Source organism: Lissotriton vulgaris, chromosome 9 (genome assembly GCF_964263255.1).
Source record: "Lissotriton vulgaris chromosome 9, aLisVul1.2, whole genome shotgun sequence".
Taxonomy (NCBI): Eukaryota; Metazoa; Chordata; class Amphibia; order Caudata; family Salamandridae; genus Lissotriton; species Lissotriton vulgaris.
In genome coordinates this window covers 79,385,827-79,405,229 of record NC_141697.1, presented here as the reverse complement: position 1 = coordinate 79,405,229, position 19,403 = coordinate 79,385,827, and the positions used below count along the sequence as shown (strand labels likewise).

The 19,403-nt window shown below is 45.9% G+C and overlaps 1 protein-coding gene across 6 annotated transcripts in view; it reads left to right on the top strand.

The window, feature by feature from the left end:
• The window catches only part of NUMB (NUMB endocytic adaptor protein), a 354,591-nt gene that overhangs the window by 312,388 nt on the left and 22,800 nt on the right, over positions 1-19,403 (top strand). For 4 of the 6 annotated variants that reach the window (XM_086937094.1, XM_086937092.1, XM_086937091.1 and 1 more), the window contains one exon: positions 2,754-2,903. The exons of the other annotated variants lie outside the window; for them this stretch is intronic. In XM_086937094.1, the coding sequence (XP_086793220.1) occupies positions 2,754-2,903 (150 nt within the window). The remainder of the gene's footprint in view (positions 1-2,753; positions 2,904-19,403) is intronic. 6 annotated transcript variants of the gene reach the window in all.

Here is a 19,403-nt window from a genome sequence, read left to right as displayed (position 1 = left end):
GAACTTTAATTTGGTCCTCACTTATCTTGTGTGCTCCCTTTGAGCCTTTACGCAATTGTCCCCTCCGGCTGCTTACCATCAAGTCAGCCTTTTTAGTGGCAATTACATCTGCCTGGAGGGTGAGGGAACTGCAGGCTTTATCTTGCATGCCTTCTTACATGATGTTTTTTTTCAGACAAAGTGGTACTTTGCACACATGCTTCATTCATGCCAAAGTTTGTTTCCCCATTCCATCTGGGTCAATCCATCACGCTGCCCACCTACTTTGCTCCCCCATCCCTCTAAGAAAGAGGAACGTCTCCACAGCTTGGACCCAAAAAGAGGGTTGTTGTTCTAATATGACTCCACAAAAGAGTTCTAGGTGGACGACCAACTCTTTTTGGGGAACGTGGGAACTAAGAAGTGACAGGCAGTGCAGAAATGAACCATCTCTCGCGGGATCATTCTCTGCATTAAGGTTTGCTATACCCTGGCTAAGAACCCTGAGGGATTAAGGGCCCATTCCACCAGGGGAAAGACTGCGACTACGGCTTGGCTCGGGGTTTCCCAGTCCTTGACATCTCTCTGGTGGCAACGTGGGCATTCAGGCACATGTTTGCCAAGCACTACTGCCTGGACGATCAGATCTGTAGGGATGAGCGTTTGCCAGTTCGGTCCTGCAGGACTTCCTAGTATAAGGTATTGGTCTGCAACCCACCTCCGGTATGGTATTGCTTGGGTATTAAATTCAATGGGAAGAAATCTGCAGCTAGAAGTCTTTATCAGATGAACAAGTTACTTACCTTCGGTAGCGCATTATGCGGTAGAGACTCTAACTAGCTGCAGATTCCTTACAGCCATAACCATGCCTCTCCGCTTTGCAGACTGACTTTATTAGGGCTAGGGTTATTCCCCTTTTCAGGGCCTTAGTTTTCAAACATTTATGTCAGTTACTTGGTAGCTCTGCGCTTCTGGCTTGAAAAAAACGGAAGAAATTGGCATCCGTGTGCTTGGGTAACACCTATATAGGGACCGCGATGTCATAAACGATGCTACCGACAACGTCACATAGAACCGAATGGAGCCACCAGATGACGCACACAAGTGGTATTTCTCAGCAAATGTTTCCAGATCATGCTTGACGCCTGTGAAATTCAAAGGTAAGGTATCTGCAGCTAGATAGTCTCTACCAGATAATGCGTTAACATAAGGTAAGTAACTTGTTCATCATGCTGTGACCTGCATTAGCCAGGCACTGTATGGCCATCGAAGTGTGTTACTTGTAGTGTTCTAGTAGAGGCAGCAGCAAGCCCAGTGACTCTTGTTTCTACCAATGGGTGTTGATCACTTTGGCCCCTTTGAACTGCATTCCCAGAAATTAAATTAGCTGGTCCTTCACTCTTTTTTTTCTTTTGAAAATGTGTGATTTTATCCTATTGGAACTCAGCAAGAAAGTTAATCTAATCCTGAGCTGCTTGGTGGAAGAAGCACAGGCATTTAAACATAAAGGTATCTTCAGATCTTTAAATATAGACGTTTTACTCAGGTGTATTTGATTTTTTTTTAAATGTAGATTTACCAATAATAACACTGCAACGGTAATCAAGCAGGGGTCTAGTTAGGTCTACATTTTCTACCTCCATAGGCTTTTTGTTTATAGCTTTTCCATCGCACTCACTATGGATTTAAGGCCTTTTTATTTATCTGCTTATTCCACTATTGTGCTGTTTCTTGTCTCATGTTTATATGGAACAATCGTGGCGGAGGTATATCTGATGAAGAAAATAGGGTTTGTTAAATTCAGAAATCTAGTGCCTCACGGAGGATTTATTCACTTAATTTATTCGATTCGTGTGCACTAAATGTTGTATTTTATTTACATAATGCCGTCATTACGAGTGGTTGGGGCTTGAAGATGATCACTCCAGCCACTCTTGACTTTACAGCGGAAGGCGATGCACATTGCTGATGGACATTTGAGGATAACTCATGCATCCGGAACAGAGGTTTTAGCGGGGATTGTATCTAATACTGTAGACCATGCGCATAAAAGCTGTCATATTATGTGCGTTTATTGCTGGTTAGTAGATAAATGAAAATATAAAAAAAGAATGCTGTCATTGTATTGTTACTTTGTTCTGTCAGTTGTGGGTTAAATGCCTCGTTTATGGCGTAGTCGAGCTCCCCATATAAGCTGGTATCTATTTATATTTCTTTACCATTCTGTTATCCTCCTTCCTGTTGCAAAGCATCTGAATTTGGACTGGGATAGGAGCTAGATATACCTTGTGTTAAGGACAATTGGGAACTAAAACAGCTAGACTGTTTTGACTCAAACTCCCAGTTCATACTCTGGTTTCTGAATGCACATGCTCTTCCTTTATATCTGCATCAGCGGGATTCTCTTGTTTGGCTGATTACTTACTATTAGCCTGCCTACATTTTGTTGCACCCAAAGTAGGGATGGATAACTGCTTAACTTCTGCCCACATTAACTTAAGGCATGCAATAATAATGCTAAGATTACATTTGCATAATGCTGCTTCTTTATCAGTCTTCATATTAATATGCTTTTTTTTCAAAACCAGTATTTAGTTGCCTTACAAACTAATTTAATTCGAAACTTAATCGCCATGTTTGTCTTTCAGAAGCTTTTCTTTGCATGATGTATAGAAAAAAATCATGTGTTAACAAAACTAAATTGTTTTAATGTTGCTCGTTTCATCATGGCAGGCATGAATTAACAGATTTGATGTTGTCTGCTCCGATTTTAGTGAATGGTACTGCTTCTGCCTTCTCCTTGCCGCCACCCCAACCTGTTGTAGCACCAGCTGCAGCAATGCCTGTTCGTGAAACCAACCCCTGGGCTGGTGCCCCTGCTGCTCCCACCCTTACTAACTCTGGAGCTGCAGTCACTCCTGCTGGTAAGACTGGGAAAGGCCTGATTGTGTGGGGGTGTCAGGATTAGTAGTTTGAAGCTGAAAAGGATAGTAGAAATGCAGATTCGAGCTTGTATAGTATCACATTGGTATTGTGGTACCTTTAGCCCTCTGCTAATTGTCAAATTGTCCCACCATATAAAAGTCCGGTTGAACAGTTTTAAATCCATGGAAAGGCTGCGCAGCCAATATTGTCCATGCTTACTCTTCCACGCATCTAGACCTGCCACCCCTATGCATACCATGTCTACGCACACTTCTTCGGGGACCCTATGTGGAGTGGCGTCTGTTTTCTTGTGTGTTTGCAGGCCTGGTATGTGGAACATTCTTCAAGGTTTGTACTTTTTTCCTAGACCGGATTAAAAAAAGATAATAATAATTGGTCATCATATTAACTTTTTCCAGCACTGTAGACTTCCCCAATTCAAAGGATACAATATTAATCTGGCTGAGAGTTCAAATGCTGGTATCTCCACCCTCTCAAAGGAGAATTTTGTTGATTCTGTGATTCTTAGGCCGAGACCCTCTGAAGAAATTTTGGTTGGAGAACTATGTTTAGTGGGAACTAAACTTTGGTTCTTCATTTCAGTCGTTGTACCTGACTGTACTAAACAATTAAAGCCAAACTGGGCTAAACACAATTGCCTGTATCTGCCTTCTCAGGCTACCTGAAATAGAGCTGTTCCTTTTGGGACCTAATCACGTTGTATTAGTACCTTTAATCTTTCATATGAGACGACTTGTTCACTCCACATCCAGTTACTATGGTTCCTGACGAAAAGGGCATTGTTATCAAATAAAAAAACTTGGGTTATGGCTACTATGTGGTTGGCTGGCCTGAGTCCAGTCCCACTGGTACTTTTTACTGCTCTCACTTAATCGGTTGATTGAGTATAGCACCATCTAAAATCCCAATGCATTATTTAAAAGGTAACTCCTGTGGTTCATGAGTCTGTGGCTAAATTGTTCAGATGAGTATGTAGAGCCTCTTGACCGAGACGGATATTTCAGGATAGAGAGAGGGAGCAGTACTTACACTTTTCTTTTCCCTTCGTGCTAAGTGACTAGTAAAACGAAAAAGCTACAAAAAACCCAACAAAAACTGGTATATGGTTTGATCAAGACCTATCCTTCAAACATCAGGTTTTATGTAGTCTAGAATACCAGTCTCCAATTTATGAGACTTGGTGGTGTTCTCACCTTTCTCCAACAGTTACAAGTTTGAACATACATGAGCCCTAATTCTGCACACACTTCTGTAACACACTCTACTTTGAGGCACTGAAAAGCTCCCTGCATAGTGACGTGCGTGCAGCCCTTCCATGATTGTGCTCAATGCATTAATAGCTGGATCCATTGGTACTGATTCTTGTTAGACCGGGAGGGGCGCACTAAGCGATGGTAGAGGACGACTGCCCTTATCAATAGGGAAGTGGCATTAGCAGGGCTGTGGCAGCATACCCATTTTGTGTTCAGTAGTGATCAGTAGTGTGAACAAACCTATTTACCTGTGTCACTGGAATGGGGACTCATGTCATGTAAAGTTCAGTGGCGATGTACTTGACTCGCACTTGGCCTACATGGATTATGTGAGCTCCAGACTTCGTGTGATACTTGCATGCGCCTGATGGTATGCATGTGCATGCCTGTGAAAGGTCCCTAACATGGAGCTTGAGGATTCCATTGTTGAGGCCCAGGGCCTGGAGAGACCTGTGGAGATGAGGACTGAAACCAGCAGACAGCAGAAATGTATTGCTGACACTTCTGAGGGATGGAATGAGACACACGCTGCTGGTGCGGAAGAATGACATCCTCTCTGCACATCAAAGGTCTCTTTGATTTAAGGACAAATAACTGGTCTGTGAAACCTGGGCATATTGTCGGGGAGATGTTGGGACTGGTAATGTTAGCTCTGTGCACTAGGGAATCTTGATTGAGAAGAAGGTTTCGGCCTTTGAACTTTATGGGGCATATTTCAGTGGAGGCTGACGGCCAAGTTTGATCCTTGGTTACTTTCGTAGTCTGTTAATGCTCCATCAGAACTGGTACCACTCCTGCTGTACCGGACTATCCCTTTGTCCAAAGGCAATGCAGGGGAGAGAGGACTTCAAAGGAGTTGAATTTCAAAGCCGGACACTAAATCACATGGGTCTAGATTTGGACTATAAAGATTGGAGAATGAGTCCCACACTTGGTTTAACAGCATTGCTCATCAGGAGAAATGACCTAACCAACACTTCAAGCTGGTACAACTGGGACAGGGGTCTGCCATTCTCCCAGCTAGGTGAGGCACCATCACCCTGGAGCCAGGAACACTTGCCCTGTGCTTAGAGCACCAGCCTTCTGCTTCCTACCAAGACCAGTGTGACCTAGGAGGAGGAGAGAGCCTGGTAGAAGCAAGGACCAGCAAAGATTCAGGCAAGTGGATCCTGATGAACAGAGGAGGTAGTGCCCTTTCCAGGCTGGTCCAGTGTTGCAAGATAGAAGTCTGTTTTCTGGTGGAAGTTGGTAACTCCTGCCGGCCGGGGCTATGTGCTCATTGTAGTTGACGCACATGTCTGTGGCCCATGTGTAGCAGGGTGGAGGGATACGGAGACTGTTGGGGCTTCTGCCTGTGGTGAAGGAGTACCAGCGACAAGCAGAAGGACTCAAGACCAAGACCAGAAGCTTTAAACCCTTAAGCATTCTTTCTGGGATTTTCCACCCCAAAATGGCAAAGCTAGTCTTGTTTCACTCTTACACCTCCTCGCCTATGTTGAGGGAGATCATTTTTCACCTGCATGCTAATAATACGTTTTGCCTTCTTCAGTACATTTCCTCTCCTTGCGCTGTGGTGTGACCAAGTGACATGTTGTTGCATTTTAAGTTTAAATAAGTCCCCTCCACCCACACCAACTCCTTTACCTCTCCCTGTTAGCTAAACACACAAAGAGTAGAGTCTGATTTCTTGATTCCTTCAATCTTGGCACCGTGTTTTTTCCTCAGCTAAGACTAATGCGGCTTAGTTCTTTGGCATCTTTTTCTTTTCTTTTTCTTGACTACAGGATAAAATTATTTTAAGTGCTTGTGTATATTTTTGGGAAATGCTTCCTGTAGATTGGCCAGTGAATTATGTGTTAAAATAAGAAGTCCTACTGAAACAGTTAAGTTAAAATTGCACTGAGTATTAGCTGAGAAAGTATGTAAAGCCAAAATAGGTCTTTGTCGTCACCAGTGGTACAACGCACTGGTTTGCAGCAGAACACCTATTGAAATTCGGAGCGCATTGTTATAGGCACCTCAAAGACATTCAACTCTATAAATGCAGAAGAAGAGGATAATACATTCACTCGATACCCCACCCCCCTCTATTCATCACAGCATATGAGCAGGGAAGTTAAAGCCAAAACAGGTCTTTGCCGCCACCAGTGGTAGGATGCACTGGTTTGCAGCAGAGCACCTATCGAATCGAAATAGAAACAATCACATTTCACCGGCTCTAAAATCTCTGAATTGTCTACCATATGAAGCACGAATTCAACTAAAGATTGCCTGCATGACTCATGAACCCTACATTTCAATACCCCCAATATCTGGCCCAAAAGCTTGAAAAATAAGGGGACTGCAGACATTCGCGATGTGCGAGCTACCTGCTTCTGAAACCCCAATGTTTCCATAAAAAGAAAGTGGGTTTTAGAGCTTTCTCTGTTGTCGCACCTAAGATCTGGAATGCTAGGCCACCGGATGTTTGTCTAATCTCATCTACCTCCTCCTTCATAAAGAAGGAAAATCATTTCTGATGACCAAGTGTTTGCCCTAAGACAGCGTCCCTATGCGCATTGAACTTAACCATGCTAGTCACTGTTCATGACGCTTGACCACTTCATCGCTGACTATTTTTAAGAGATCAAGCTTATTACTTTCTTTTTTATGTATTTCTGTCATGCTTATATGTGACTATGTTGCTAGTCCAATTTTTTCTTTACCTTCCGTCGTGTAAAGCACTCCGATACCCGCTAGGATCATGATCGTGCTTTAAAAAATAAATGTAAACTAGTCTTTTTCCTGCAAGCATTCTTCAATTTTTTAAAGTTATCTTCCCCTTTAAAAAAAAATCTATGTAGCTTCATTTTGTTTTGTTTTACATCTTAAGATTGCATATTTCATTATCAAAAAGCCACTTATGACCTCAATATATACCCTCCTTGGAGGAGGTCAAGGCAGCAAAATGTGTGCTGTATTTGCTTATGTAGATCACATGCTGTGAACACTCCTACTATCTAGTGTTAGGAGATTGCAACCCCTTTTCCGGGCCGATGTGCACAAAAAAAAACAATTTTAGTGCTGGATGACCAGAACACTTTAATTCAAGAATACATCAAGAATTCGACATAAGAGATGAAGAAAGCATCCTTTCGTTGACCATGTCATAGCCGAAGTGTTGGATGATCTTGGAGAGTAGTGTTGTATTTGAATGTCTCATGAGGAGAGTATGGAGAACACACCATTTACATTTTGCCCTTCCTGGAATAGTACATTTCTGTGGTCGAACCAGCATCTGGTCTGTAATCTGATAACAGAGAGACTAAGGTGAGGCTGTTTGTGTTCTTTCTAACGAATTTGGACCAAAAACTATTCTGCACCAAAGAAACAAATGCTAGGTGTACTACTCTGCGACGCAGCATTAGGACTGTGCTTAGCTCTTGTTTGCCGTGGTCATCAAAAGGCTCGGTTCAGACTACAACAGGCCAGTCCTTCAGATGATCTAGACGACCACCAGGAGAGGACTCCCTTGTATCTGTCCTCTAATGACTGTCTCCAGGGCCCCCATCGAAACATGCACCCAGTACTATTAACAGCTTCAGGTTTGGCGGCAGTCACCGAGGACCGACCTTTAGACCCAGAGCCTTGAAAAAAACTGGTCACAGGAATGAGGGTCCTATCTCTTGGGACCAACCTCCGATAGAGGCTCTGCTCCAAAGAAAGCAGAATTTCCTAGAATTCCATGCCTTTCCCAATAAACCACCTACAAAAAAGCACAGTCATTGATGCCGCCCAAATCGGTGGAAACGGTTTAATGCCAAAAACCACTCTGCGCCGATTGGCCTCGGCACCAAATTTGAATCCGAAACATCCTTCAAATCTGCGATCCAAAGAAGGTGATCAACCAGATCATAGGTAAAAGACAACATATATTGATCCTATAAGTAGATATGTAATATAGCATATCATTGGACATATTGTAGCATGACCCCCTTCCAACACAAGAAATACAGGCTTGTGTTTTAGGAAGTTGTATCTGAGAATACAAGTGCAAATTCCATCCCAACGTGTGAAGGCAGAGACACCTGTGCCACAAACAGTTGATCCACCCACACCACCTCCTCAGTCGCCCCTGCCCCCATTTCCATTGTGTGAATATCCGCTCCTACAAGAATATAATTGCAGAAACATTGCCAATTAATGAGGTACCAGAACGTGCTGAACAGTACAGTGATTCCCGGTATGATTGTAGAGCAGATTCCCAGGAGCACTCTTCCTTACAGCCATACCCAGTGAGAGCTTCACTACTGTAGGAAGATTCCTCTTTATACGGTATACCAAAAAGAGGTATACCATGCAAAGAGCCAGGTATTCCCTTACTAGTGGACAGGGGCTTCCTCTAGTAATCCCAAGGTGCTCTTTTAGGGGGTAGTGTGGTTGAGCAGCCTTAGGTTTATCAGAGAGGAGTGTTAGACATCTGCAAATACACATTATAATCAATAAATGATGCACACTACTCAAAAAGGCAATACACACTAATTTATGAAAATAAAACGTATCTTTATATATGTTTAGGCACCAGAATCCATACGATCAGGTACGTTTATTTTTTAAGAGAGCTACTTTTGCATTTAAAAAGTCAACACTGCATTTTTTAGAAGATGCAATGCTATCCTAGGGAGGGAAAAAAGTACGGCATTCAGGTACAGTACAGCAACTTAAGAGATCTATTTCCTGGACTTGAGGTGAGTAGTGGGAAAGGTCCAAGGCAGCACCAACAAGTCAACTCAGGGGGCACTGGGATGGCCAGGTACAGAGGTGCTTTTCGTCATTAGGTGCCAAATATTATCCGGGGGGGGGGCATGGGGTTGTTCTGGTCAAAAAGAGGCTGCAGCCTTAGACTGGGAAGCCAGTCGGTCTGAACCACATGGGGAGGCTGAGGACTCATGATGCTTGGCAAGTCGGGGACCCCTTTGATCCTCTTCTCCATGGGCCAGGGGCGATGGGTGCAGAGGTGTCTTTAGGCTGGGGACCGCACTGGCACTATTGGGCCACCTCAGCTTGGGCTAGGCAGCACGGATGCAGTGGTGCTCTCCAGTGTAGGGTTTTGGTAGTCCGGAGGCCTCTCTGGTCTCTTTGGGTGCCTGCGGGGTGCAGTAAAGCAGCTCTGCTACTCCATGGGAGATCTTGAGTCTCTGCAAAAGTGCTGGCAGTCCTCCCAGGCCTTTGGAGGCACAGCAGTTTGCAGGATGAGCCGACTTTGGCGCAATCGTCAGGAACAGCCAGCAGGCTGGCAGTTCTTGCTTTTTGCGGATCTTCGGGCCTTCTTCTTTTGGTTGGCAGGATCTGATTTTCTGGTTCCAGGCCTCCCCTAACTACTGGATTTAGGGGCAATAGGGGAGAGTAGGGTAGTAGCCAATGGGATACTTTCAGCTGGGGTCACTACACCCCCTATATGACCACTTCCTGAGGCCAGTGGTCGTAACCCTGTTCCAGAGATTATACATTTGCCATCAACTAGATGGTCACTTCTGAGAAGTCACATCCACTTCAGGTAGTCCAGTTCAGGGGTGGTGCTCGCCTGAGGGTGGACACGCCTGTCTTGACTAGCTAATTTCCTCCCCTGCGCATGTGTCAAAGGGCTCTGGACAAAGGGTTCGGTTTCCTTTCCTGTGAGAGAAGCCAGATTCACATACCAAAGGCAGTTGCCCTCTTTGAAGCGCCTGTGGGCAGGGGTGCAAAGCTCCCCCTACTCGAGCAGGCTTGATTTATGGCCCATGGAGAGCAAAGGCAGTCACCCTTGGGGGTCAGTAACTCATCTTTGGTGACAGGCTGGTAAGAACCAATTAGTCAACACACCAGTGACTCGTAGGGTTTCCGGGTGCACCTACCTCTAAGGTGCACTCTATGTGCATGTGTTACTAAACCCGGCACTGGCATCAGTGTGGGTTTATTAATATGAGATATTTGATACCAAACATCCCTATTGTCGTGGAAGCCATTGTGTAGCTGGGGAACTTGTTTTCACCGGTGTCCAGCACATTCTTTGAAAATGGCTTTCCTGATCACTCGTACTGACAGTAATGGAACTGACCAGTACAGGGGCATATCTGTTCTGATAGTTAGGCCCTCACATGTATTAGAGTGCACCCTGCCTTAGGGCTGTAAGACCTGCTGGAGGGGCGACATACCTATACTGCATGCAGCATCTACAGGCATGACACACATGCTGTGTGTCATGTGGTTTCACTTTAGTCTGCAACAAACAGTCAGCCTGCAGTGGCAGTTTGCATTAGCTTGGTTAGGGGTCCCTTAGGGTGACACAATTCGGCCTGCCACCCATGGGAGACCAACCCACCCAACCATCTGCTGGACCTTCACCACCCTCGAACATCCTTAATGACTGGAACCCAATCTCCACTGAGGACACCATCCGCCTGATGAACTCCATCCACTCAGGATCCCCCACAGACCCTTGCCCTCACCACATCTTCAACAAAGCAGACTCCATCATAGCACCACACCTCCGAGAAGTCATCAACTGCTCCCTCAACTCCGCCACCTTCCCGGAAAGCTGGAAACATGCTGAACTCAGCGCCCTTCTGAAAAAACCCACAGCGGACCCCACCGAACTCAAAAACTACCGTCCCATCTCTCTCCTTCCATTCCCGGCCAAAGTCATCGAGAAAGCTGTCAACAACCAGCTCGCCGCCTTCCTCGAAGCCAACAATTCCCTCGACTCCTCACAGTCCGGCTTCCGAGCAAAACACAGCACGGAGACCGCCCTCAACGCAGCAACAGACGACATTCGAACTCTACTGGACAATGGAGACACAGTCGCCCTCATCCTCCTCGACCTCTCCGCAGCCTTCAACACAGTCTGCCATAGCACCCTTCTACAGCGCCTCAGAAACATTGGAATCCAAGGAAAAGCACTAGAATGGATCACCTCGTTCCTCACCGGAAGAACCCAGAAAGTCCGCCTTCCACCATTCAAGTCAGAGGCCACTGAAGTCATCTGCGGCGTGCCACAAGGATCTTCACTCAGCCCCACCCTTTTCAACGTATACATGAGCCCCCTCGCGGCCATCGCACGCCAACACAACCTCAACATCATCTCCTACGCGGATGACACTCAACTGATCCTATCACTCACCAATGACCCCAGCACCGCCAAAACTAACCTACACGAAGGAATGAGAGAAGTAGCCGAATGGATGAAACTCAGCCGTCTGAAACTGAACTCAGATAAAACAGAAGTCCTTATCTTAGGTACCTCCCCCTCTGCATGGGACGACTCTTGGTGGCCAGAAGCCCTTGGAAAAGCACCCATCCCGACAGACCATGCACGGAACTTGGGCGTCATCCTGGACTCGTCACTTTCGATGAACAGACAAGTCAACGCCGTCTCTTCATCCTGCTTCAACATTCTTCGCATGCTCAAAAAAACATTTCGTTGGATCCCAACCGAAACTAGGAAAACGGTCACCCACGCCCTGGTCACGAGCCGACTGGACTATGGAAACACCCTCTACGCCGGTACTACCGCTAAACTCCAGAAAAAACTCCAACGAATCCAAAACGCCTCAGCCAGGCTCATATTAGACATCCCGCGTAAAGAACATATCTCTGGTCACCTGAAAAACCTCCACTGGCTTCCCGTCAATAAAAGGATCACTTTCCGGCTCCTTACCCACGCACACAAAGCACTCTACGAAATCGGACCAGAATGCCTCAACACACGACTGTCCTTCTACTCCCCCCCCCCCCCCCCCCCCCCCCCGCCAGCTACGATCATCCAACCAAGCCCTTGCCACTGTACCTCGCATCAACAAAATCACCATGGGAGGTAGATCCTTCTCCTACCTGGCAGCTAAAACCTGGAACTCACTTCCCACTTACCTTCGCCTTACTCAGAACCACCTAGCATTCAGAAAGCAACTTAAAACGTGGATATTTGACAAGTAATTCCCCACCCCTCCTCAAGCGCCTTGAGACCCTCTGGGTATGTAGCGTGCTATATAAATTCTTTGACTTGACTTGACTTCTTTCTCTTCCAGGGGATACTCATCAATAGTCATAAGCACTGAATAGTCCAGCCCTCGTGCGGGACCCCGGAGCAATAGCCAATAATATTCATATATATATATATATATATATATATATATATATACATATAAATACACATATAATAACCATATATATATAGATAATATGCATTATACATATGCAGCCCAAAATAACCATACTAGGCTCAAAAGACTGCCCCTAAATGCCTGAAACAAATCTTTACATTTGTTAAATAAAGACATATAAATGACATTATATGAAAATGCAAAGAAGAAAGCACTGCCTTTGTTGTCTTTGAAACACACCACCTTTATTTTCAAAGGTAAAACAGGCAAGACCATAGAGGCAGCTTTAGCCTAGATAGGCTGCATTGTAACAATAGGAAAAAAAACTGTCGCCTTGCCTTTAAGACCTCTATGAGCCTCCAGGCTCCCATCATGCACCACAGGTGACAGTTAGGTCAGTTCTTTTTTCCGGCTCCTTCTGTGAGGATCCTGGAGCATTGAGCTCGCCAGTTGGCGATTTTATTTCACGTTTTTCTGGTAGTTCTTTTAATTTTTTGTCTTTACTCGACATCTTTAGTCTTTATCTGACTAATGCAACAATTTTTGTGGTTTTTTGACCTTTTTTTCCAGTCACAATGCCTGCCTTATTTAGTAAGTGCCCGGCCTGTGGAAAAAAAATGTCCAAATCAGACCCTCATTCGTTCTGTGTGGCTTGTCTTCCATCTACACACAAGCCAGAACTTTGCTACCATTGCAGCAAGTTAACAAACAGAACTTTAAGAGAGAGGGAGAAGAGCAGGCTTCAGTTCCTGCATGACAGAGGTGAAACCGTGAGTGGAAGAGAAGAACTTCACTCCAAGAAACCTTCTTCTCAGCGGAAAGAACATAAGGAAAGAGGGGAGAAGAGAAAACATCGTTCCCCGTCGACTTCGAGGAACAGATCTTCTTCTAGAGTATGTTCGAAATCGTCGAAATCAGCGTCACGTCTTCCGTCGACGTCGAAGTCGCCGTCGAAGAAGGATTCGCCGTCGATGAGAGGTGAGAGACGCCACGAGCGTAGGCGATCCAAATCTGGCTCCCCTACGACTACGAGAGGACGGGACTCGACGTCTCATCGACGTCGACGTTCACCGTCGAGAGGCTCAAAAGAACAGTCAAGGCCGCCGTCGAGAGGTGCTGTGACACCGACGTCGAACCGGGCATTGGAGGTTTCGACGTCGAAGAGCCCTGACCAGTTGGCGTCAAGGCACACGACGCCTAAAAAAGCGTCGTCGTCGAGGCGCTTGACTCCATCACCTAAGAGACACTCGGCGTCGAGGAGGACGCCGCCGAGGAGGACGCCGCCGAGGAGGACGCCGCCGAGGAGGACGCCGCCGAGGAGGACGCCGCCGAAGAGGTCGACGTCGAGAAGATCACCTTTGGAAAGATCGACGTCGAAGAGACCACGCTCCAGGTCTCCTGCAGCTAAACGACCTAGAACGGTTTCTAAAGACCGATCTCAGGTTTCTGTGGCTGTTTCTGGGAGTTCATCTTCATCCCCTGGGCTGAATATAGTACAGATCTCTCCAGAGCCTTCAAGAGCGCCATCGCCTACAGGGGCTAACATCTCCCCACGATGGTTGGGAGAACTTAGAGACTGGAAGATGAGGAGAATCAATCTTCCAAAGTCTAGGTCCAGGTCGCCGGTGTCGGAAAGACCCGTGTCAAGATCAAGGTCACCTCTTTTACGAGTGACCCAGTCTCCTGGAAGGCGGCAGCGTACTCCGCAGAGGAAGTCTCCATCCGTGAGAAGGCGGACTTCACCTTCTCCAAGATCTTCACATCACCGATCATCCAAGAGACGTGATACGAGATCCTCAACAAGATCTACAAATTCGAAGAGATATTACTCACCGACGTTATCTTCGACTCCTCCAAGCAGGATATCGCCGATTGATGACGTAATCACTTTTAATGAAGTTCTTTGCCGGGGAGCAGCGAAACTTAATATAGAGATGCCTGTCTCTACTGCGAAGACTACAGTTATCTTCGAAACTTTACATCAAAGATTATCATCGAGACCTTTACTTCCTCTGGTTCCAGGTCTCTTGGAGCCTGCCGAACATAAGTTCTTGACACCGGCTTCTTTGGGAGCTGTTCCCTCACGGATCGCAAAGAAGTACAGGGCTCCGGACATTGACCCGTTATTTTTAAGAGCAGAGCCGCAACCTGATTCGGTCATCGTCTCAGCGGCACGTAAAAATCAGAATGGATCGACGTCCTTGTCTGTTCCCCCAGACAAGGACAGCAAGACTATGGATTCGGTAGGAAAGAAAATGTGTGCCACTTCTGCTTCCTACATGAAGGTTGCTAGCGCCTCCGCTTTGTTGGGTCGCTATGACCGTTCTCTTTGGGATTCCTTATCCCGGTTCGCTGAAAAACTTCCCAAAGAAGACAAGAATGACTTCCTGGAAATACTTCATGAAGGTGGGCTAGTGTCTAATCAGGTGATTAGCGCAGCTGCGGATGCTTCCTATCTATCCACGCATGGCTATGCTCATGGTCTTTGCGCGAGGCGTTCAGCTTGGCTAAGACTTACGGGGCTTAAACCTGAAGCCCAGCACCGCATTTTAAACCTGCCTTTTAATGGGAAAACGCTCTTTGGGTCTCATGCTGACGACGAAATGTCAAAAATGAAGACAGAGCTGGATACTGTGAGAGCTGTAGGTCTCGAAAAGAGGAAGGACAATTTTAAGAAAAAATACCGTCCTTATGATCGGAGACAGGGCCAGCAGAGGGTTCAAACCCCTCAATGGTCTTCACAACAGAATCAAGGAAGATCTCAGTTCTCCCAGCGTCGTCCTGGTAGAGGAAGAGGCGGAATTTCCAGACAGACTGCTCCTGGAAACAAGCAGCAACAGCAAAAGCAGTGAGTGTTTGCTTCCCCTGAGCCCGTTGACCACTCCGGTGGGGGGAAGTGTGCGTTTTTACCTGGAGGAGTGGAATAACATCACAAACGACGCATGGGTGCTGAATATTGTGCAAAATGGATATGCAATCAGGTTCAAGTTTCCTCCACCTTCAATTCTTCCTCAAAAGACTGTATTCCATCGTCTTCACCTTTTAAAAAAGGAAGAGTCAGTCTTTACTCCTAAAGAAAGCCATCGAAGAGGTCCCAAGGACACAACGTCGAAAAGGAATTTACTCCTGTTACTTTCTAGTTCAAAAGAAAGGTCCAAGCAGGGAGTTCAGGCCCATACTAGATCTCAGGCGCCTCAATCAGTTCATTCGGCGAGAAAAGTTCAGAATGCTGGCGTTACACCAAATAATTCCACTCTTGCATCAAAGGGAGTGGATGTGTTCCATAGATCTTCAAGATGCGTATTTTCACATCCCCGTGCCCCCAAAACATCGGAAGTTTCTAAGGTTCTGCATTCAAACCAATCATTACCAGTTCGCAGTCTTGCCCTTCGGGCTAAAGTCAGCTCCTCGCAGGTTTTCAAAGTGCATGGCAGTCGTAGTGACTTTCCTAAGAAAGAGGCATATTTTCGTCTATCCCTATCTAGACGATTGGCTGATAAAGAGTGCCTCTCCAGTTCTACTTCAGCAACATCTCACGTAGACTAGGTCTGCACGTGAACTTCAAGAAGTCTATCCTCAATCCCACACAGAGGATCCACTATCTGGGCGCACTTCTGGATTCAAAGGACGCAAAAGCGTATCCTTCGGAGGAGAGACTATCATCCATTCTCCTCAAGTGCCAAACAATGTTAAAGACTCTTCGACCAACGGCCAGACAGATCTCGTCTCTGCTAGGATCCATGGCGTCTTGCATTTTCCTTGTTCCAAATGCCAGGCTTCACATGAGACCTCTGTAACAGTCGCTGGAGGATCAGTGGTCCCAGTTTTCAAACCGATGGGAAGACAAACTATCACTGCCTCTGTCGGTGCGAATCTCCATTCAATGGTGGATGCAGCGGAATCATCTGGTTGTGGGAGTACCTTTTCAGGAGGACATGCCCAAACGATCCCTGGTGACAGATGCGTCCCTGCAGGGTTGGGGCGCTCATCTAGAGTCACTTCAAGTTCAAGGAGTGTGGTCGGAGAAAGAAAAGTTGTATCACATCAACATGTTGGAGCTCAGAGCTGTCCATCTAGCTCTCAAGGCTTTCTTTCCTGTGCTCAAGACATCCTCTCTGCTTGTTCAGACGGACAATACAACAGCAATATACTATCTGAACAAGCAGGGCGGAACGAGATCCAGACCTCTGTCGCTGGAAGCACAAGCAATCTGGAAGTGGCTTCTGGCTCGGGGTATAAAAATTTCAGCTGTCCATCTGCCCGGTGTCCTCAACGTCCAAGCAGAGTAACTAAGCAGACACTTCGCAGAAGCGCACGACTGGGTCTTAAAAGACGAAGTAATAAGAGACGTCTTTCAAACCTGGGGGTTACCAGAGATCGATCTCTTTGCAGACGCCGAAAAAGCAAAATGCCGCGTCTTCGCATCCAGGTACCCACAACGAGGATCCAAGGGGAATGCTCTGTGGATAGACTGGACAGAGACGTTACTCTACGCTTTTCCACCGATTCCACTCATTCCCTTGGTGATCAAGAAACTGTACAATTCCAAGACAGACATGATTCTGGTGGCTCCGGATTGGCCTCGCCAATGGTGGTACCCGGATCTCCTGCATCTCTCCAAGATACCGCACAAGAGACTTCCTTGCTTTCCGGATCTGCTGACGAGAGAGAACGGCAGGGTGTTCCACCCCAACCTGCGTCCCTGAAGCTAGCAGTATGGTACCTGAGTTCGTCCAGTATGGTCACCTAGGTCTCTCTCAGGACTGTATGTTCATCTTAAAGGAGGCAAGGAGAGCTTCTACAAGAAAGACATATGCTTTCAAGTGGAAGCGATTTTTCACGTGGTGTGCTGCTGAAGGTCATGACCCCATTCGAGGTCAGGAACAGGTACTGTTACCATACTTACTTTCTTTGGCCAAAGCAGGTTTACAGTATTCATCTATTAAGGTCCATCTGGCAGCAATAACAGCTTATCGAAAGTCCCCTACTCAGGTTTCTTTCTTTCAAATGCCAGTTGTGAAGGATTTCCTGGAGGGTCTCAGGAAGGTGTATCCTCCCGTGAGGGCCCCCTCACCTCCTTGGGAGCTTAATGTGGTTTTGTCTAAATTGATGGATCCCCCATTCGAACCTATACATAAAGGTTCTCTTCAACATCTGTCGTGGAAGGTGTCTTTCCTTGTAGCTATCACTTCTGCGCGCAGGGTGAGCGAGATTCAGGCGTTTTGTGCAACAGAACCCTATCTCGTTTTCCACACGAACAGAGTGGTACTTCGGACTCATCCGAGATTTCTCCCTAAAGTAATCTCGGATTTTCACATAAATCAATCAGTGACACTACCTACGTTTTTTGCTACTCCGAGCTCTTCTGCAGAAAGAGCTCTGCACTCTTTAGATTTGAAGAGTTTTGAAGTTTTACCTTGATAAAACTAAGAGTGTCAGAAAGACTGATCATCTATTTGTGAACTACGGTCCTCTAAATACGGGTTTTCCTGCTACTAAGAGGTCCATTTCTAGATGGATTGTGTCATGCATTTTGTTATGTTATCAGTTGGCACGAAAGCAGCTCCCGGGTAGACCTAGAGCTCATTCCACTAGAGGAAAGGCTGCTACTATAGCAATGCTTAAAAATGTTCCTGTACATGAAATTTGTAAGGCAGCTACGTGGCGGTCGGTTCACACATTTGCCCGCCATTACTGCCTTGATTCTGATGCTCAGGCTGATGCCCAAGTTGGTCAGCCATCACTGAGAAATTTGTTTGGGTAATTCACATAAGAGTGTGCTGTCTAGAAGGTCTGGTGTTCGTCCGCAGGGTATGGGATGGGCTTGCTACTCTATTCAGTGCTTATGACTATTGATGAGTATCCCCTGGAAGAGAAGGATTAGTTACTTACCTGTAATCCTAGTTCTCTTCCAGGGGTATACTCATCAAAGTCATAAGCACACCCACCCTCCTCCCCGGACGAATACCAGAACTGGCTATTTTACACATTACCCATGCTGTGTTTACACTGTTATACGCCGTCCAAAAAGAACTGACCTAACTGTCACCTGTGGTGCATGATGGGAGCCTGGAGGCTTATAGAGGTCTTAAAGGCACGGCGCCCGTTTTTTTTCCTATTGTTACAATGCAGCCTATCTAGGCTAAAGCTGCCTCTATGGTCCTGCCTGTTTTACCTTTGAAAATAAAGGTGGTGTGTTTCAAAGACAACAAAGGCAGTGCTTTCTTCTTTGCATTTTCATATAATGTCATTTATATGTCTTTATTTAACAAATGTAAAGATTTGTTTCAGGCATTTAGGGGCAGTCTTTTGAGCCTAGTATGGTTATTTTGGGCTGCATATGTATAATGCATATTATCTATATATATATGGTTATTATATGTGTATTTATATGTATGTATATATATATGTAGATATATGCATATTATTGGCTATTGCTCCGGGGTCCCGCACGAGGGCGGGACTATTCAGTGCTTATGACTTTGATGAGTATACCCCTGGAAGAGAACTAGGATTACAGGTACGTAAATAATCCTTAGTATACCTCAGGCCCTAGGTACCAGGGGTACCATTTACTAGGGACATAGAGGGTACCAAAGGGATCTTCAATTGGGGCAAACAACTACACAGTTTTGGAAAAGAGATCTGGCACTGGGGACCTGGTTAGCAGGAACCCAGTGCACTTTCAGTCGAGACCACACCAAATACCAGGCAAAATGTGGTGGTGGGGGTGTGGTTGGGGGAGGGGAGAGGTGGCGGGGGGGCATGTAAAAAAGGGCACTTTCCTACAACCATCAAACAATGCATCTGCGTATCATGTAGTCCTTGTTAGGGCTGGAGAACATCATTAGGTGCCAATACCTGTATATTGTAGATCAGGTGTCTCCAACTAGTAGCTCATGAGCTACTAGTAGCTATCCAGCTACCTGTGAGTAGCTTCCCTGTGTACAGCCCAGCCTACTAATATAGAAACTTTTGCTTGGTTGGATTATTGTTTGAATACCAAATTTAAAAAGCATGCGTTTGAACAAAAATTTGTGTATTTTCAGAACTCATAAGCTGATGTTTGGTGAAAATAGTAAAATCTTCACAATGAATGTAAAGATAT